The sequence below is a fragment of the Oncorhynchus gorbuscha genome, linkage group LG14 (assembly GCF_021184085.1).
Source record: "Oncorhynchus gorbuscha isolate QuinsamMale2020 ecotype Even-year linkage group LG14, OgorEven_v1.0, whole genome shotgun sequence".
NCBI lineage: Eukaryota > Metazoa > Chordata > Actinopteri > Salmoniformes > Salmonidae > Oncorhynchus > Oncorhynchus gorbuscha.
Genome location: NC_060186.1, coordinates 8,222,135 through 8,243,211, shown reverse-complemented (window position 1 = coordinate 8,243,211; position 21,077 = coordinate 8,222,135). Strand labels below are relative to the sequence as shown.

Below are 21,077 nucleotides of genomic sequence, written 5' to 3'. Positions count from 1 at the left end.
ATATGTCCCCTCCACTAAACATGTCCCCACTCACAATATGTCCAAAACACTCAATAAACACTGTCCCCTCCACTAAACACTCAATATGTCCTCTAAACATGTCCCCTCCACCAAAAACTCAATATGTCCCCTCCACTAAACACTCAATATGTCCACTAAACACTCAATATGTCCACTAAACACTTGATACTGTATGCCCACTAAACACTCAATATGTCCCCTCCACTAAACACTCAATATGTCCACTAAACACTCAATATGTCCACTAAACACTTGATACTGTATGCCCACTAAACACTCAATATGTCCACTAAACACTTAATACTGAAATGCCCACTAAACACTCAATATGTCCAATAAACACTCAATATGTCCACTAAACACTTAATACTGTATGCCCACTAAACACTCAATATCTCCACTAAACACGCAATATGTCCACAAACACTCAATATGTCCACTAAACACTCAATATGTCCACTAAACACTTAATACTGTATGCCCACTAAACACTCAATATGTCCACTAAACACTCAATATCTCCACTAAACACGCAATATGTCCACTAAACACTTAATGCTGTATGCCCACTAAACGCTCAATATGTCCACTAAACACTTAATGATGTATGCCCACTAAACACTCAATATGTCCACAAACACTCAATATGTCCACTAAACAGTTAATGCTGTATGCCCACTAAACCCTCAATATGTCCACTAAACACTCAAATATGTACACTAAACACTCAAAATGTCCACAAAACACTCAACATGTCCACTAAACACTCAATATGTCCACTAAAAACTCAATATGTCCACTAAACACTCAAATATGTCCACTAAACACTCAAAATGTCCACAAAACACTCAACATTTACATTTACATTTACATTTAAGTCATTTAGCAGACGCTCTTATCCAGAGCGACTTACATGTCCCCTAAACACTCAATATGTCCACTAAAAACTCAATATGTCCACTAAACACTCAAATATGTCCAATAAACACTCAAATATCTCCACTAAACACTCAAAATGTCCACAAAACACTCAACATGTCCACTAAACACTCAATATATCCACTAAAAACTCAATATGTCCACTAAACACTCAATTTGTCCACTAAACACTCAAAATATCCACTAAACACTCAACATGTCCACTAAACACATAATATGTCCACTAAACACTCAATTTGTCCACTAAAAACTCAATGTGTCCACTAAACACTCAATATGTCCACTAAACACTCAAAATGTCCACTAAACACTTAATACTGTATGTCCACTAAACACTCAATATGTCCACTAAACACTTAATACTGTATATCCACAAAATATTCAATATGTCCACTAAACACTTAATATGTCCACTAAACACTTAATATGTCCACTAGACACTCAATATGTCCACTAAACACTTAAGTCGCTCTGGATAAGAGCGTCTGCTAAATGACTTAAATCTAATGTAAATGTATATCCATTAAATACTCAACATGTCCACTAAACACTTAATATGTCCACTAAACACTCGATATTTCCACTAAACACTCAATATGTACACTAAATACTCAATATGTCCACTAAACACTCAATATGGCCACTAAACATTTAATGTGTGTGTGTGTGTGTGTGTGTGTGTGTGTGTGTGTGTGTGTGTGTGTGTGTGTGTGTGTGTGTGTGTGTGTGTGTGTGTGTGTGTGTGTGTGTGTGTGTGTGTGTGTGTGTGTGTGTGTGTGTGTGTGTGTGTGTGTGTGTGTGTGTGTGTGTGTGTGTGTGTGTGTGTGTGTGTATACTCTTTTTTGGAGTGCTGATTTCCTGATCACATTCCAAACCACTAACATGTTTAACTAACATGTTTAACTAACATGTTTAACTCGGATCAAAGATCCTAAAAATAGTCTACCAAAGGAAACAGCACTGTAAACTTTTGTTTTAACCACAGGAATCCAGGTACCAATGTGCCATGGAAACTATTCTCCTCTGGGCCATCGCGTGACCTCTCTACACGTGTATAGCTTTCTGACCTGTAATAAATAGCCTACCTCTGTGAAATGGCCCACACTATTTCCACCCCTGTACATTAGTTGTTCTCTCCAGGGGGAATTTGCTGTATTCTCTGCATTCTCCATTCTTCCACCCCCGTCTGCAGCCTTGAGTAAGGAACGGTCCACTAGAGACACAGCAATTTCTCTTGCGAAATTTCTCCGAAATTGCCTCCAATCACAACAACCCTGGCGCCTGTGCTCTTTCAGACTAGGTCCAAGGGTGTGTTGGGATTACTGAACAGATGTTAAAAAACAATCTCACATTTCAGTTACCTTGGATACGTTCAATTGAGTCAGTCTATACTTGGGAAATGTAATCAACCAGTCTGCAATAGGGCTAAAACACCGTATTTTGTTGATGTCAAGTGTTTAAGATGCTCGTCGACTAGTACAAAATAGCCTAAAATAGTCCAGTCTGTTTGTGAAGCAATTTTTGCAACCTCACTATGATATAACAAAAAGTCTGCCTTCAATTACTTCATTTTACACATAACAATGATCACATACACCGACGGGGAGTTGTAGCCACATTAAAGTAGCCAGTGACGAAACAAATTTCAGATTAACACATTGCTAATGTGATATATTGCATTATAATGTAGCGAGCTATCTCAAATAGAAAAAGCTATCTCAAAAGCAATCTCAAATAGAAAAAGCTATCTCAAATAGAAAAAGCTATCTCAAAAGCAATCTCAAATAGAAAAAGCTATCTCAAATAGAAAAAGCTATCTCAAATAGAAAAAGCAATCTCAAATAGAAAAAGCAATCTCAAATAGAAAAAGCTATCTCAAATAGAAAAAGCAATCTCAAATAGAAAAAGTAATCTCAAATAGAAAAAGCTATCTCAAATAGAAAAAGCTATCTCAAATAGAAAAAGCTATCTCAAATAGCAAAAGCTATCTCAAATAGAAAAAGCTATCTCAAATAGAAAAAGCAATCTCAAATAGAAAAAGCTATCTCAAAAGGAATCTCAAATAGAAAAAGCTATCTCAAATAGAAAAAGCTATCTCAAAAGCAATCTCAAATAGAAAAAGCTATCTCAAAAGCAATCTCAAATAGAAAAAGCTATCGCAAAAGCAATCTCAAATAGAAAAAGCTATCTCAAATAGAAAAAGTTATCTCAAAAGCAATCTCAAATAGAAAAAGCTATCTCAAAAGCAATCTCAAATAGAAAAAGCTATCTCAAATAGAAAAAGCTATCTCAAATAGAAAAAGCTATCTCAAATAGAAAAAGCTATCTCAAATAGAAAAAGCTATATCAAATAGAAAAAGCTATCTCAAATAGAAAAAGCTATCTCAAAAGCAATTTCAAATAGAAAAAGCTATCTCAAATAGAAAAGGCAATCTCAAATAGAAAAAGCTATCTCAAAAGCAATCTCAAATAGAAAAAGCTATCTCAAAAGCAATCTCAAATAGAAAAAGCTATCTCAAATAGAAAAAGCTATCTCAAAAGCAATCTCAAAAAGAAAAATAGAAAAAGCTATCTCAAAAGCAATCTCAAATAGAAAAAGCTATCTCAAAAGCAATCTCAAATAGAAAAAGCTATCTCAAATAGAAAAAGCTATCTCAAAAGCAATCTCAAATAGATCTCAAAAAAAAAGCTATCTCAAATAGAAAAAGCAATCTCAAATAGAAAAAGCTATCTCAAAAAAAAGCAATCTCAAATAGAAAAAGCTATCTCAAAAAAAAGCTATCTCAAATCTCAAATAGAAAAAGCTATCTCAAATAGAAAAAGCAATCTCAAATAGAAAAAGCTATCTCAAATAGAAAAAGCATCTCAAAAGAAAAAGCAATCTCAAATAGAAAAAGCTATCTCAAATAGAAAAAGCAATCTCAAATAGAAAAAGCTATCTCAAATAGAAAAAGCAATCTCAAATAGAAAAAGCTATCTCAAATAGAAAAAGCTATCTCAAATAGAAAAAGCTATCTCAAAAGCAATCTCAAATAGAAAAAGCTATCTCAAATAGAAAAAGAATCTCAAATAGAAAAAGCTATCTCAAAAGCAATCTCAAATAGAAAAAGCTATCTCAAATAGAAAAAGCTATCTCAAAAGAAAAATAGAAAAAGCTATCTCAAAAGCAATCTCAAATAGAAAAAGCTATCTCAAATAGAAAAAGCTATCTCAAAAGCAATCTCAAATAGAAAAAGCTATCTCAAAAGAAAAAGCTATCTCAAATAGAAAAAGCTATCTCAAATAGAAAAAGCTATCTCAAATAGCAAAAATAGAAAAGGCTATCTCAAATAGAAAAAGCTAGAAAAAGCTATCTCAAAAGAAAAGAAAAAGCAAGAAAAAGCTATCTCAAAAGCAATCTCAAATAGAAAAAGCTATCTCAAATAGAAAAAGCTATCTCAAATAGAAAAAGCTATCTCAAATAGAAAAAGTTATCTCAAATAGAAAAAGCTATCTCAAAAGCAATCTCAAATAGAAAAAGCTATCTCAAATAGAAAAAGCTATCTCAAATAGAAAAAGCTATCTCAAATAGAAAACAATCTCAAATAGAAAAAGCTATCTCAAATAGAAAAGGCAATCTCAAATAGAAAAAGCTATCTCAAAAGCAATCTCAAATAGAAAAAGCTATCTCAAAAGCAATCTCAAATAGAAAAGGCTATCTCAAATAGAAAAAGCTATCTCAAAAGCAATCTCAAATAGAAAAAGCTATCTCAAATAGAAAAAGCTATCTCAAAAGCAATCTCAAATAGAAAAAGCTATCTCAAAAAAGCAATCTCAAATCTATCAAATAGAAAAAGCTATCTCAAATAGAAAAAGCTATCTCAAATAGAAAAAGCTATCTCAAATAGAAAAAGCTAATCTCAAATAGAAAAAGCTATCTCAAATAGAAAAATCTCAAATAGAAAAAGCTATCTCAAAAGCAATCTCAAATAGAAAAAGCTATCTCAAAAGCAATCAGAAAAAGCTATCTCAAATAGAAAAAGCTATCTCAAAAGCAATCTCAAATCGAAAAAGCTATCTCAAAGAAAAAGAAAAGGCTATCTCAAATAGAAAAAGCTATCTCAAAAGCAATCTCAAATAGAAAAAGCTATCTCAAATAGAAAAAGCAATCTCAAATAGAAAAAGCTATCTCAAATAGAAAAAGCAATCTCAAATAGAAAAAGCTATCTCAAATAGAAAAAGCAATCTCAAATAGAAAAAGTAATCTCAAATAGAAAAAGCTATCTCAAATAGAAAAAGCTATCTCAAATAGAAAAAGCTATCTCAAATAGCAAAAGCTATCTCAAATAGAAAAAGCTATCTCAAATAGAAAAAGCAATCTCAAATAGAAAAAGCTATCTCAAAAGGAATCTCAAATAGAAAAAGCTATCTCAAATAGAAAAAGCTATCTCAAAAGCAATCTCAAATAGAAAAAGCTATCTCAAAAGCAATCTCAAATAGAAAAAGCTATCTCAAATCTCAAATAGAAAAAGCTATCTCAAATAGAAAAAGTTATCTCAAAAAAAAAGCTATCTCAAAAGCAATCTCAAATAGAAAAAGCTATCTCAAATAGAAAAAGCAATTTCAAATAGAAAAAGCTATCTCAAATAGAAAAGGCAATCTCAAATAGAAAAAGCTATCTCAAAAGCAATCTCAAATAGAAAAAGCTATCTCAAAAGCAATCTCAAATAGAAAAGGCTATCTCAAATAGAAAAAGCTATCTCAAAAGCAATCTCAAATAGAAAAAGCTATCTCAAATAGAAAAAGCTATCTCAAAAGCAATCTCAAATAGAAAAAGCTATCTCAAATAGAAAAAGCTATCTCAAATAGAAAAAGCTATCTCAAATAGAAAAAGCAATTTCAAATAGAAAAAGCTATCTCAAATAGAAAAGGCAATCTCAAATAGAAAAAGCTATCTCAAAAGCAATCACAAATAGAAAAAGCTATCTCAAATAGAAAAAGCTATCTCAAAAGCAATCTCAAATCGAAAAAGCTATCTCAAAAGCAATCTCAAATAGAAAAGGCTATCTCAAATAGAAAAAGCTATCTCAAAAGCAATCTCAAATAGAAAAAGCTATCTCAAATAGAAAAAGCAATCTCAAATAGAAAAAGCTATCTCAAATAGAAAAAGCAATCTCAAATAGAAAAAGCTATCTCAAATAGAAAAAGCAATCTCAAATAGAAAAAGTAATCTCAAATAGAAAAAGCTATCTCAAATAGAAAAAGCTATCTCAAATAGAAAAAGCTATCTCAAATAGCAAAAGCTATCTCAAATCAATCTCAAATAAAAAAGCAAAATAGAAAAAGCTATCTCAAAAGGAATCTCAAATAGAAAAAGCTATCTCAAATCTATCAAAAGCAATCTCAAATAGAAAAAGCTATCTCAAAAGCAATCTCAAATAGAAAAAGCTATCTCAAAAGCAATCTCAAATAGAAAAAGCTATCTCAAATAGAAAAAGTTATCTCAAAAGCAATCTCAAATAGAAAAAGCTATCTCAAAAGCAATCTCAAATAGAAAAAGCTATCTCAAATAGAAAAAGCTATCTCAAATAGAAAAAGCTATCTCAAATAGAAAAAGCTATATCAAATAGAAAAAGCTATCTCAAATAGAAAAAGCTATCTCAAAAGCAATTTCAAATAGAAAAAGCTATCTCAAATAGAAAAGGCAATCTCAAATAGAAAAAGCTATCTCAAAAGCAATCTCAAATAGAAAAAGCTATCTCAAAAGCAATCTCAAATAGAAAAGGCTATCTCAAATAGAAAAAGCTATCTCAAAAGCAATCTCAAATAGAAAAAGCTATCTCAAATAGAAAAAGCTATCTCAAAAGCAATCTCAAATAGAAAAAGCTATCTCAAAAGCAATCTCAAATAGAAAAAGCTATCTCAAAAGCAATCTCAAATAGAAAAAGCTATCTCAAATAGAAAAAGCTATCTCAAAAGCAATCTCAAATAGAAAAAGCTATCTCAAATAGAAAAAGCTATCTCAAATAGAAAAAGCAATCTCAAATAGAAAAAGCTATCTCAAAAGCAATCTCAAATAGAAAAAGCTATCTCAAATAGAAAAAGCAATCTCAAATAGAAAAAGCTATCTCAAATAGAAAAAGCAATCTCAAATAGAAAAAGCAATCTCAAATAGAAAAAGCTATCTCAAATAGAAAAAGCTATCTCAAATAGAAAAAGCTATCTCAAATAGCAAAAGCTATCTCAAATAGAAAAAGCTATCTCAAATAGAAAAAGCAATCTCAAATAGAAAAAGCTATCTCAAAAGCAATCTCAAATAGAAAAAGCAATCTCAAATAGAAAAAGCTATCTCAAAAGCAATCTCAAATAGAAAAAGCTATCTCAAATAGAAAAAGTTATCTCAAAAGCAATCTCAAATAGAAAAAGCTATCTCAAAAGCAATCTCAAATAGAAAAAGCTATCTCAAATAGAAAAAGCTATCTCAAATAGAAAAAGCTATCTCAAATAGAAAACGCTATCTCAAATAGAAAAAGCTATATCAAATAGAAAAAGCTATCTCAAATAGAAAAAGCTATCTCAAAAGCAATTTCAAATAGAAAAAGCTATCTCAAAAGCAATCTCAAATAGAAAAGGCTATCTCAAATAGAAAAAGCTATCTCAAAAGCAATCTCAAATAGAAAAAGCTATCTCAAATAGAAAAAGCTATCTCAAAAGCAATCTCAAATAGAAAAAGCTATCTCAAATAGAAAAAGCTATCTCAAATAGAAAAAGCTGTCTCAAATAGAAAACGCAATCTCAAATAGAAAAAGCTATATCAAATAGAAAAGGCAATCTCAAATAGAAAAAGCTATCTCAAAAGCAATCTCAAATAGAAAAAGCTATCTCAAAAGCAATCTCAAATAGAAAAGGCTATCTCAAATAGAAAAAGCTATCTCAAAAGCAATCTCAAATAGAAAAAGCTATCTCAAATAGAAAAAGCTATCTCAAAAGCAATCTCAAATAGAAAAAGCTATCTCAAAAGCAATCTCAAATAGAAAAAGCTATCTCAAATAGAAAAAGCTATCTCAAATAGAAAAAGCTATCTCAAATAGAAAAAGCTATCTCAAATAGAAAAAGCTATATCAAATAGAAAAAGCTATCTCAAATAGAAAAAGCTATCTCAAAAGCAATTTCAAATAGAAAAAGCTATCTCAAATAGAAAAGGCAATCTCAAATAGAAAAAGCTATCTCAAAAGCAATCTCAAATAGAAAAAGCTATCTCAAATAGAAAAAGCAATCTCAAATAGAAAAAGCTATCTCAAATAGAAAAAGCAATCTCAAATAGAAAAAGCTATCTCAAATAGAAAAAGCTATCTCAAATAGAAAAATCTATCTCAAATAGAAAAATCTATCTCAAAAGCAATCTCAAATAGAAAAAGCTATCTCAAATAGAAAAAGCTATCTCAAAAGCAATCTCAAATAGAAAAATCTATCTCAAAAGCAATCTCAAATAGAAAAAGCTATCTCAAAAGCAATTTCAAATAGAAAAAGCTATCTCAAATAGAAAAGGCAATCTCAAATAGAAAAAGCTATCTCAAAAGCAATCTCAAATAGAAAAAGCTATCTCAAAAGCAATCTCAAATAGAAAAAGCTATCTCAAAAGCAATCTCAAATAGAAAAGGCTATCTCAAATAGAAAAAGCTATCTCAAAAGCAATCTCAAATAGAAAAAGCTATCTCAAATAGAAAAAGCAATCTCAAATAGAAAAAGCTATCTCAAATAGAAAAAGCAATCTCAAATAGAAAAAGCTATCTCAAATAGAAAAAGCTATCTCAAATAGAAAAAGCTATCTCAAAAGCAATCTCAAATAGAAAAAGCTATCTCAAAAGCAATCTCAAATAGAAAAAGCTATCTCAATAGCAATCTCAAATAGAAAAAGCTATCTCAAATAGAAAAAGTTATCTCAAAAGCAATCTCAAATAGAAAAAGCTATCTCAAAAGCAATCTCAAATAGAAAAAGCTATCTCAAATAGAAAAAGCAATCTCAAATAGAAAAAGCTATCTCAAATAGAAAAAGCAATCTCAAATAGAAAAAGCTATCTCAAATAGAAAAAGCTATCTCAAATAGAAAAATCTATCTCAAATAGAAAAATCTATCTCAAAAGCAATCTCAAATAGAAAAAGCTATCTCAAATAGAAAAAGCTATCTCAAAAGCAATCTCAAATAGAAAAAGCTATCTCAAAAGCAATCTCAAATAGAAAAAGCTATCTCAAATAGAAAAAGCTATCTCAAAAGCAATCTCAAATAGAAAAAGCAATCTCAAATAGAAAAAGCTATCTCAAATAGAAAAAGCAATCTCAAATAGAAAAAGCTATCTCAAATAGAAAAAGCAATCTCAAATAGAAAAAGCTATCTAAAAAGCTATCTCAAATAGAAAAAGCAATCTCAAATAGAAAAAGCTATCTCAAAAGCAATCTCAAATAGAAAAAGCTATCTCAAAAGCAATCTCAAATAGAAAAGCAGTTGCCCAATTGTACATTAGCATAAATATCAACATAGTAATTAGCATTACCACAAACATACTAATTATAATTAGGATAAACATATAAATTATAATTAGCAAAACATACACATTAGCGTTAGCTTAAATATAACAGGGATCGTTCTCTTTCCAATCTCCCCAGACCCTGATCCTGGTGAACAACCAGATCACCACAATCCACCCCAAGGCCTTCCTTCCCCTGGGCAAGCTGCAGCGCCTCTACCTCTCCAAGAACCACCTCAAGGAAATGCCCGCCAACATGCCCAAGAGCCTGCAGGAGCTTCGCATCCATGAGAACGAGATCACTAAGATCAAGAAGGCCTCCTTCGAGGGCATGGCCCAGGTCATCGTCATGGGTATGAACCAGACCTGGGTTCAAATACTATTAGAAATCTTTCAGATATTTTGTGCCCTTGCTTTGCACCATGGGTGCATGGTGAACTCAACCCATCCCTGTACTCATACGATAGAACTAGTCTAATCCTTTACACACATATACCGTACACACAGTCACTTGAACATGTTTCCTTAATTGACTGTATAGTAGCAATATGACAGGAGCAAGTTAACAAGTTTTCAGCTAAAAAGTACACTAAAACATTACAGTCAGAGGCTGATGATCAAAGTGTTGTGTAACCATGAATTACAACGTGTCAGTGTTTAGAGAGTGCCAGCATTCGCCTACAGAGAGGAAGGGTTGGTTCATTGCTTGCAGAGTGGAGAGTGGAATTTGAGGGTACCAGCAGCAGAGATAGTGACAGAGTGTGTGTGTGTGTGTGTGTGTGTGTGTGTGTGTGTGTGTGTGTGTGTGTGTGTGTGTGTGTGTGTGTGTGTGTGTGTGTGTGTGTGTGTGTGTGTGTGTGTGTGTGTGTGTGTGTGTGTGTGTGTGTGTGTGTGTGTGTGTGTGTGTGTGTGTGTGTGTGTGTGTGTGTGTGTGTGTGTGTGTGTGTGTGTGTGTGTGTGTGTACATGTATACATTTATTTATAATGTGTCTATTCTGGTGTGTGTTACATTCCCTCTCAGAGTGTAAAGTGTCTCATTACAGCATAGCTGAAGGACTGGAGCGGTATGCCCTAAAACACACTGATCCTCAGATTATATCCCCAGTGTGACAAATCGGCCAATCCAACGGGGCTAAAGGACAAGGGAGACAGGGTTTATGGACAATATCCCACGCCGGCCGCAAACCATGTTTATACATGAGTCAGGTTGAGATTCCCGTAACACACCAGGACTGAAATGTGGTTAATTGACCTTTTTTTCTCTGTTTTCTTTTCTGTCTCCTCCCCTGATTGTCTACCTCTATTTATCTTCCTCTCTGTCTATCTATCTCTTGCCCTCTCTTTATTTCTGCTCCCTCTGTCTCTCTGTCTGTCTCTCTCTCCCTCCTTCTCTTTCCAGAGCTCGGCTCCAACCCCCTGAAGAGTGCAGGGGTTGAGGCTGGGGCTTTCGGGGCCCTGAAGAAGGTCTCATACATCCGCATTGCAGACACCAACCTGACAGAGATCCCCAAAGGTACTGGCCTCTCTGGTCACCCCATCACAAATCATCCTTCCCTCCAGTCCCTTGAAGGGATCATAGGAAATCTAACACAAGGCTAGGTATGAGATCCATTACATAGCTTTCACCTATCCAGCCATGTCAGATCATTTCACTGTGAGGATCCAACTAAAGAATATGGAAAATAACATGTCATTTCAAAAAGGATGGCTGTAAGGATTTTGACCACACTACAACAACAAAAGATGTATTCAACATACTGTATAATTCTAAGGCAACCAGCTGCAATGGGATTGTGAAAATGTTTGTTGAGCAAACTCACAACAATAGTTGGTGTGTGAACATTTTTGTTGCAAATTAATGCCTTTCAATTGTACGTTGAATCAACATCTTATTATTTTTTACAGTGCAGGGCCTGAATCTCTATTTTCAACCAGGACTGGTTTGAATACTTCACAGCTCAATAGCTCCAGCTAAAACAAAGGAATTCAAGTTAACAGCGAGGATCTCTTACTCAATCGACCACAGACAAAATCATCAATCATCTTGCACTGCAAGAATGCACATGTGGATTCATAGGCTCCACTGAACAATGGTTACAGTGTGGAACCTAGACAGGAAAACTAAAACAGCATATTCATTCAAAGGTGTGTAAGATGAATGTTATCTGGTCTATTGTGGGAATCTGGCAACCAGTTCAGATCGAATAGTACTCAGAGAGAGATCCTCTAATCTAATGCTTTAATAGGAATAGAAGGGATGAAGGATAGGCCTCTGGATGTTAGAGGCTGCGTCTGAGTTTGCATCCTATTCCAAATCGTGCACTATTACCTAGTCAAAAGTAGTGCACTAGGGATTAGGGTGCCATTTCAGATGCATTAGACTTAGTATGGATTCAGAGTCCTACTGGCATACTGTATGTAGACATTAACCACTTACCTTCCCCTCACCATAAGTGCTGTGGTTTCCCCGGTTGTTTGTCCTCTCGTCACTGTCTCTCTCCTGTGGGTTGCCAGGTCTGCCCTCCTCCCTCTCCGAGCTCCACCTGGACAGCAACAAGATCACCAAGGTGCAGGCGGACAACCTGAAGGGCCTCAAGAACCTGGCTAAGTAAAGATGTTTCTACTCAATGTTTCAAAAACGTTTTTTTTTTAAACGGTTGATAAATGCTCTTGACGAGGACAAAGCATGCGTACAGTATTCTTCTTCACTGTATTTGATGAGTGGGTCAACACTTCATAAGTAGTCTTGTAGTGGGATATTGGGTCATCTCTAGACAACAGTGCCCCACACACACACACACACACACACACACACACACACACACACACACACACACACACACACACACACACACACACACACACACACACACACACACACACACACACACACACACACACACACACACACACACACACCCTAGTATGTATTTCAAACCTCAGCAACAATCCTGGGTAGTCACCAATTCAGTTATATAAGGGGTATTTGAATTGATGCGGTGCTTCTTGGCATTAATGCCACTAGTGTTTTTTGTACCACATCGCCTCATTCACTGGGGAGGTTTGACTGGAGCAGCATGTCCAAAAATCCTTGTCCGCCCTGTACTCTGCTGCTAGTACTGTCTCTCTCTGTGTCTCTCTGTGTCTCTCTGTGTCTTTCTCTGTCTCTGTCTCTGTCTCTGTCTCTCTCGCTCTCACTCTCTGTCTCTGTCTCTGTCTCTGTCTCTGTCTCTGTCTCTGTCTCTGTCTCTGTCTCTCTCTCTCTCTCTCTCTCTCTCTCTCTCTCTCTCTCTCTCTCTCTCTCTCTCTCTCTCTCTCTCTCTCTCTCTCTCTCTCTCTCTCTCTGTGTGTCTCTGTGTCTTTCTCTGTGTCTAACTGTGTGTCTCTGTCTCTCTCGCTCTCACTCTCTCTCTCTCTGTGTCTCTGTCTCTCTCTCTCTCTCTGTTCCTCTGTCTCTCTCTCTCTCTCTCTCTCTCTCTCTCTCTCTCTCTCTCTCTCTCTCTCTCTCTCTCTCTCACTCTGTGTCCCTCTCTCTGTGTCCCTCTCTCTGTGTCTCTCTCTCTGTCTCTCTATCTCACTCTCTCTCTCTGTGTGTGTGTCCCTCTCTGTGTGTCCCTCTATGTGTGTCCTGTGTCCCTCTCTGTGTCTCTCTCTCTGTCTCTCTCTCTTGCTATCGCTCTCGCTCCCCCCCCTCTCTCTCTCTTCCTTTGTCATCACTCAGTTGTCCACTCTGCTCAACGCTGAGTGCGTTCTGCAATTGGAGTCCACTGCTGTATTTGTGGAAAGACGCCAGGGCTTGAGAAAGAGGTATACATCAGTACCAGATCTAAACCAACCAGACAGACTCACTCAGAGAACCCAACCTCTGGTTCTCTCTCACTCCTTGTGGCTGTGCCTGTCAAAGCTCTCTCACTCTGTCACTCTCTCTCTGTCTCTCACTCTCTGGCTCTCATTGAGACATTGGGGGTGTTGATTTATCATTATGTGTTTGAGAGTTTTGACAAAATGCATATGAAAGCAATGTTTCTGAAAATCAACAGCTTGGTTTATAAGATCACCGCTTGGAGGACAGGAAAAGACTCATGCCAAAGTAGGTAGACTAAACAACAGAAATATCCTTTCATGCAGTACAAGGCAGTTTATTTTGGAAGAGCTACAGGATTCACTGAAAATATTATTTTCCATTTTCTGGATCGGCAACACGTTCGTTGATCCTTGGCAAAAGTAAAGCCTCTTTCTCATTTGCTAGTCTACATTCTGCCCATGGTTTTCATTGGCAGAAAACCAGTTTGTGTCTTTCCCATTGGATGTTTTCTTTCTCCCATTGGTTTTTATACATTCTGTACGTTGGGACTTGTAGGGACAGCTCAGGGCTTTGTGCCCTCTTTTATCTCTCTTCTTCTGTACCTCTGTCTCATTGGCTCTTTTACACACCATGTCTCTTTCCCATTGGCTCTGACACATTCTGTGTCTCTCCCCATTGGCTGGTTTGTCTCCTAGGCTGGGTCTAAGCTACAATGAGATCAGCCAGGTGGAGAACGGTTCTCTGGCCATGGTTCCTCACCTCAGAGAGCTTCACCTGGACAACAATGCCCTGACCACCGTGCCTGCAGGCCTGCCTGACCACAAGTACATCCAGGTGGGTTCCACCGGACACACAGGTGTCCCGCCACACCTGGAAGAATGTGTAGAGGCTTCATGTCCATGGATGTTCCACCGGACACAGGTGTCCCGCCACACCTGAGAGAATGGGTAGAGGCTTCATGTCCATGGATGTTCCACCTCACACAGGGTTTTCTCAGGAGGGTGTAACCATTACAGATCAATCTCATGATGATGATGATGAAATAAATATTAATAAGTTGATTAACACAGAAATGATTTTCTGCCATTCAACAAAAGGAATTGTGTTAGCTTCATACATGACCTTTCTACATATGCAATGTTCATTTCCAGACATCCCTCCCTCTAACCACTCATTGTGGTTGATATGTTCCCAGGTGATCTACCTCCACAGCAACAAGATAGGGGTGGTGGGCACCCAGGACTTCTGCCCACCGGGCTACAATACCAAGAAGGCCATGTACTCTGGCATCAGCCTGTTCTCCAACCCCGTCCCTTACTGGGAGGTGCAGCCCATCACCTTCCGCTGTGTGTTCGACCGCTCTGCCATCCAGCTGGGCAACTACAGGAAGAAGTAGAGAAAAAGTAGACCACCCCAGAGAGAGAGAGTGTGTGTGTGTGTGTGTGTGTGTGTGTGTGTGTGTGTGTGTGTGTGTGTGTGTGTGTGTGTGTGTGTGTGTGTGTGTGTGTGTGTGTGTGTGTGTGTGTGTGTGTGTGTGTGTGTGTGTGTGTGTGTGTGTGTGTGTGAACCGCAGCCCCCCATCCACAACACTGATCAGCAACTTTATCCCCATTTTAAAACCATAACGAACATCCAATACAGTTTTAACAGTTACAGTACTTCATGTTTTCATGAGCAAAGACAGAACATTTACAAAACTCAGTACCAAACCTTCCATAGATGGCTTAGTAATAACTCAAACCAGCTCTGTGTGCAAACAGTTGATTTATAACAGTCCATGTGTCATTTGTACATTTCATATTCATATTCTTCAACAGTAATCACTGGCATTATCCTGTAACAGGTTCTCCATACACAATAAACCGTCAACTCATGAAATACTGTAACACCACCTCATGGTAGTTATCTGTCAAAAAGCTCAACTTAAAGGGGATGTCACCCACTTTTCAACCTCATTTTCATTATCTCCATTACAATACCATTGTCTACATATGTGAAAACGTCCCATTTCTATGTTTTGTAGAAAACAAATATCAAGTTAAAAAGATATACCCAATTACATCATCAAGAAAATACTATCCCTCTGGCTAGAAACTCGTTGCAGGTTTTGAAAATCACTGTTTTTAAAAAAACGTTTACTCCTACCCTGTGATGTCACAGAGGAGCATTTTTTTAGGACCTTATCTTGTCTTTTTACCCACGGATCATAGACTAAACGTGTCGTTTTCACACATGTAGACACTGATATGGTGCTGGAGATAATGAATATGAGGTTGAAAAGTGGCGGAATTGCCCTTTAACAGAAGTCTGTGCAATGGTTTGGAAGTGTGTGCCCTCAGATTGCATGACTGAAATGTTATTTTGTGTGTGAAAGAAACATTATGAAAGACAACTAAATATTTTCAACAACAACAAAAAATATCTATGACCACTTTGAGAATATGTAACGATTAACCCTTTAATACCTCACACATGTCAGCTGGTTGAGATTGGCTGAAAAATCTGAATTTGACCGGTGTAGACATGTTGTGTGCAACAAGCCTTTACGTGCATAAGTCTGTGACAATTACAGAAGGTGAGCTGACCTGCGGAGCGGGCTGCCAAGGGTTAAGTCCTGTCTTAATATCATTAACACCAGCTAGGATACTAGAATGTACTAGAGTATATTACCTGTGTAGTAGCTAGCGTTCAAAGTGTACCTTTACAATATGTCGTACTATTTGAAAGATTCCCGATTTTCTTCCTGTCACATTGTAGTCGATTGCCATGTCTCCTGCTTGCTTCACTGTTGATGTCAAGTTTTGTTGTTTTTACGAAATGTTCCCGACAGTTTAAAGATTTCAGATTTTCCGGAAAGCATTTATTTCTTCTTCTACACATTCCATTCCCCCATCTGTCATGTAACATCAGCTCATACAACCAAGATGAAAATAGCTCTTAAAGATGTAGAATAAACAATATATACGTTCCGAAACAGAAGCCATGCCCAAAGATCTATACGCATGCTTTTCTTCTTTTGACTTGAAGCAAGGTTGTGGTTTCTGGAATGCCATGTTAATGCCTGTTATGTTTCTCTTCTTTTCTTCTTCTTCTTCTTTTTATAAGTCTGCAGAGAATTGGAGGCTTGCAGGCGGACTGTCATGCCTTCAGTGCCCATGTTAGTGTGAATGTTTGTATGCATAGACGCTGTATATAAATGCTGTATAAGAAAAACTCTCATTGCTTAAAAGCACAAGCACTTACAGTAGTTCAGACTTAATATATCAACAATAAAGATGTTCCTCTCTTTTTTTCTGAGCAGGGGCTCCGCCTAAGGCTTCCTGAACCAAATAAAAAATACCAATTAAAAAGCAGCATTTTTCTGGGGGTGTCGCCATCAGAGTTCATAACCCTTGGTTGTGTGTGTCATTGTCATAGAGTTGGAAAGAGGGCCCACCTCCTATCTTTTACATTATTGCTTCTGTGATAGCATAGGTTTTGTGGAAAGTGCGGCCTCTAACCAACTCTATGATCGGTGTGTGGAGGGCGCTACTTGCCAACTCTATGGTCGGTGTGTGGAGGGCGCTACTTGCCAACTCTATGATCGGTGTGTGGAGGGCGCTACTTGCCAACTCTATGGTCGGTGTGTGGAGGGCACTACTTGCCCTGTCGCTAGCTGTAATATCTATGGAACAGTCCAACGAGTGTAGACTTCACAGTGATGGACAGAGTTTCCAGGTGAACAAGGTCATGAGGAGGAACAGGTGAGACACCGGAGAAAGCAGGTGAGAAAGTATTCACACTGTAATATTCTACAGTCACACACCAAACACAGAGTACTGGAGAGACTCTTAGAAGACCCTTAAAAGTTGAAAGGCCCTCATAACAAGTAAGCATACGTGATTTTATGCAAAACAACAACTATATACATAAGGTGAAATATCAATGAGAAATATCAATGTTTTCTGTAGTTGCCAGAACTATTGTTGTGCTGGCTCTCTGTTGAGAAGTTCAGGGAGGGGACTGGAGATCTGAAACAAACAGGATCCAAGGTAAAGAGTAAGAGTGGTGTAATGTAGATATACAGAATAATATTATATCAACAACAAGCTGAAGGCAACTGTAGTGTTAAAACTCACATCGCTTCAGTGAATATGAGCTACATTTATGGATTTTATATTAAATATTTAAATGCGACAACTAATCAAGTAAAATGTAAATTGCCTATGGTCGTGGTTGAATAGTCTTGGGTATCAAGATGCATTGTAAATACTGTATATTGTTTAATAGCTGACAGATTTTATACGAGGCAAGTGACACCCAGATAACTGTGGTAAAAAAAAGATTTATCCCCAAAAACATGACTGCTCTATAGGGGATATCTTCAGTCTTTTTCATGAATCATATTATTATTATTATACTCCCGCAACATGCAGCATGCCCTGGACCCCGCAACATGCAGCATGCCCTGGACCCCGCAACAGGCAGCATGCCCTGGACCTCGCAACAGGCAGCATGCCCTGGACCTCGCAACAGGCAGCATGCCCTGGACCTCGCAACAGGCAGCATGCCCTGGACCTCGCAACAGGCAGCATGCCCTGGACCTCGCAACAGGCAGCATGCCCTGGACCTCGCAACAGGCAGCATGCCCTGGACCTCGCAACATGCAGCATGCCTTGGACCTCGCAACATGCAGCATGCCTTGGACCTCGCAACATGCAGCATGCCCTGGACCTCGCAGCATGCAGCATGCCTTGGACCTCGCAACATGCAGCATGCCTTGGACCTCGCAACATGCAGCATGCCTTGGACCTCGCAACATGCAGCATGCCTTGGACCTCGCAACATGCAGCATGCCTTGGACCTCGCAACATGCAGCATGCCTTGGACCTCGCAACAGGCAGCATGCCCTGGACCCCGCAACAGGCAGCATGCCTTGGACCTCGCAACAGGCAGCATGCCCTGGACCCCGCAACAGGCAGCATGCCTTGGACCTCGCAACAGGCAGCATGCCCTGGACCTCGCAACAGGCAGCATGCCCTGGACCTCGCAACAGGCAGCATGCCTTGGACCTCGCAACATGTAGCATGCCTTGGACCTCGCAACAGGCAGCATGCCCTGGACCCCGCAACATGTAGCATGCCTTGGACCTCGCAACAGGCAGCATGCCCTGGACCTCGCAACAGGCAGCATGCCCTGGACCTCGCAACAGGCAGCATGCCCTGGACCTCGCAACATGCAGCATGCCCTGGACCTCGCAACATGCAGCATGCCCTGGACCTCGCAACAGGCAGCATGCCCTGGACCTCGCAACAGGCAGCATGCCCTGGACCTCGCAACATGCAGCATGCCCTGGACCTCGCAACATGCAGCATGCCCTGGACCTCGCAACATGCAGCATTCCCTGGACCTCACAACATGCAGCATGCCCTGGACCTCGCAACAGGCAGCATGCCTTGGACCTCGCAACATGCAGCATTCCCTGGACCTCACAACATGCAGCATGCCCTGGACCTCACAACATGCAGCATGCCCTGGACCTCACAACATGCAGCATGCCCTGGACCTCGCAACATGCAGCATGCCCTGGACCTCGCAACAGGCAGCATACCCTGGACCTATGAACTATTGGAAGGTTGTGTTAACAACAAAGATAGACACTTTAAAACAAGTTTGCACCCTTGACTCTTTAACAAAAAAAACGTAGGAAAGTATAGTATATTTACTGTGATAGTAATGATATCATTCATGGTGTAAGATAGGTCTGTAAAGCCTCCATGATTCCTTGCAGATTTGGGTCACTTACACACACTGAGATCCCAGACAATACACATATTGCATATTGACAGGGAGATATTTATACAGCAGTGTTTCCCAAACCTCTCTGTGAGTTCTCCCAACTGGTCAACGTATTTTCAAACCTGGATTAAAATCACGTGCGCTCAGCCTCAGAGCCACAGGAAACATACTATACATATAGGCGAGTTGGTTGTTTAGCAACAAAAGCAGCGCATGCGCAACTTTGGGGCAAAATTAGATTGTTGACAACATGTCAACTATATTTAGTCTCCAAATGTTTTTTGAAAACAAGTACATTTGCACAATGAGCACTTGTTGTCTCTTAAATACGTTGTTAGAGTTGTTGGTTAGCTAGCTAGTGAATTTCAACCATATTGGCATTGACATGAAATCAGTCAAAACACCTCAAAACAAGACGTGGAATCAAGAACAAGATTAAACCTCGTGAAACGAGCCACCTATGATTCCCCACATGGCAGCTTGTCATTTTTGCTAGCTTTCTGATCGTTCAGAATCATAACAAAGCACGACTTCCGACCACATCAATGTGCGTGCATCATTTTTGTGACATTATCAGCCAACACATCTATTTCTGAGCACCTCTAAGACATATTATATATACTAATGGTCTAGTTATTTCAGACAGAAAGTATGGAGGTTGGTCGGGGAGGAAAGGTGGATTTAAACCGCGACTGTCTAGCAAAAGGTTGAATGTTCAAGTGACGTCGGGGACAACTGTAGCATTTTAGCAGTATTGGGTATGTTACTTTCTAAATGTAATCCGTTAGTTACTAGTTACCAGTCCAAAATTGTGAATAGTAATGTAACTTTTGGATTACCCAAACTCAGTCAAATAATCTGACTACTTTCAGTTTCTTTTGGATGACTTTCCCCTTAAGAAGCATTAGAAGAAGACAAAAAGGATCCATCAAATGCAGTTGGTGTGTCATCATAGTCTCTGACTTTCAAAGTATCTGGAATCATATTATTGATTAGAATATTTTCGCTGGTAACGTAACTGATTACAGTTTGTTTGTAATCAAATGGCATGTAACTGACTACGTAATCAGTTACTCCCAAACGTTGCATTTTAGTTGAACCCTTCCCCTAACCCTTATTCTAACCTTAACCCAATTCACCTCACCTGGATAATATCAGATGAGGGAATGGTACAGTATTTTGGTGCTATATACTTGTCACAATGGGGCCTATTATTTAGTGTGTAATTTAGTGTGAAATACACAGTAATACTAAATGCTCTACAGAATGCTCTTCTCTAACAGAAGAAAAGGTTGGTGACAAATAAGCCTATTCTACCAGAACACAAATTGCTCTGTCCATCATTTCTAGAGAGATTTATGATTTTAATGACTTGCTGTATGATCAAACAAGGTCTTCAATTAAATAACTGTCCATAACATAAGGATTACCAGAGAGCTATTTGACAGGGCTGGAGCCCCAACCAGTAGATCCATGACAGGAATGCATCAGTGTTGGAGCCTCTGGCAGTGGCACACACACATCTGTTAGTCACACTACAGCGTCATGGATCTCCTGCCCCTCTCTGTCGCCCCCATGTGGTGTGTATTGGCTTCTCTCCATCGCTCTCTCTGTCGATCCCCTCCGTGTGTGTGTGTGTGTGTGTGTGTGTGTGTGTGTGTGTGTGTGTGTGTGTGTGTGTGTGTGTGTGTGTGTGTGTGTGTGTGTGTGTGTGTGTGTGTGTGTGTGTGTGTGTGTGTGTGTGTGTGTGTGTGTGTGTGTGTGTGAGTGAGTGAGTGTGCATGTGTGTGTATACATAATGCACACACGGGTTGGCAGGTACATGCATGTGTGTGTTATGGCTTGCATCATGTGCATATGTGTGTGTGTGTGTGTGTGTGTGTGTGTGTGTGTGTGTGTGTGTGTGTGTGTGTGTGTGTGTGTGTGTGTGTGTGTGTGTGTGTGTGTGTGTGTGTGTGTGTGTGTGTGTGTGTGTGTGTGTGTGTGTGTGTGTGTGTGTGTGTGTGTGTGAGGGAGAGACAGGCAGGAAA

The 21,077-nt window shown here is 38.3% G+C and overlaps 2 protein-coding genes across 2 annotated transcripts in view; both read left to right on the top strand.

Annotated features, from left to right (window-relative positions):
• LOC123994373 (decorin-like) overlaps positions 1–16,622 on the top strand; it is a 38,263-nt gene extending 21,641 nt beyond the window's left edge. Inside the window, exons 4-8 of the mRNA XM_046296884.1 lie at positions 9,604–9,817; positions 10,864–10,977; positions 11,979–12,072; positions 13,965–14,103; positions 14,465–16,622. Of these exons, the coding sequence (XP_046152840.1) occupies positions 9,604–9,817; positions 10,864–10,977; positions 11,979–12,072; positions 13,965–14,103; positions 14,465–14,665 (762 nt within the window). The 3' untranslated portion in view covers positions 14,666–16,622. The remainder of the gene's footprint in view (positions 1–9,603; positions 9,818–10,863; positions 10,978–11,978; positions 12,073–13,964; positions 14,104–14,464) is intronic.
• A 155-nt stretch (positions 16,623–16,777) lies between these two features.
• On the top strand, positions 16,778–20,465 carry LOC123994372. The gene is made up of 2 exons (XM_046296882.1): positions 16,778–17,300; positions 17,685–20,465. The coding sequence occupies exon 2, from the start codon at positions 17,686–17,688 to the stop codon at positions 18,931–18,933; it is 1,248 nt and encodes a 415-aa protein (XP_046152838.1). The 5' UTR covers positions 16,778–17,300; position 17,685; the 3' UTR covers positions 18,934–20,465.
• Positions 20,466–21,077: the final 612 nt, after the last annotated feature.

Bases quoted from the DNA above. Each gene is read 5' to 3' on its own strand.
- LOC123994372 (XM_046296882.1), top strand. From the start codon at position 17,686: ATGCCCTGGACCCCGCAACATGCAGCATGCCCTGGACCCCGCAACAGG.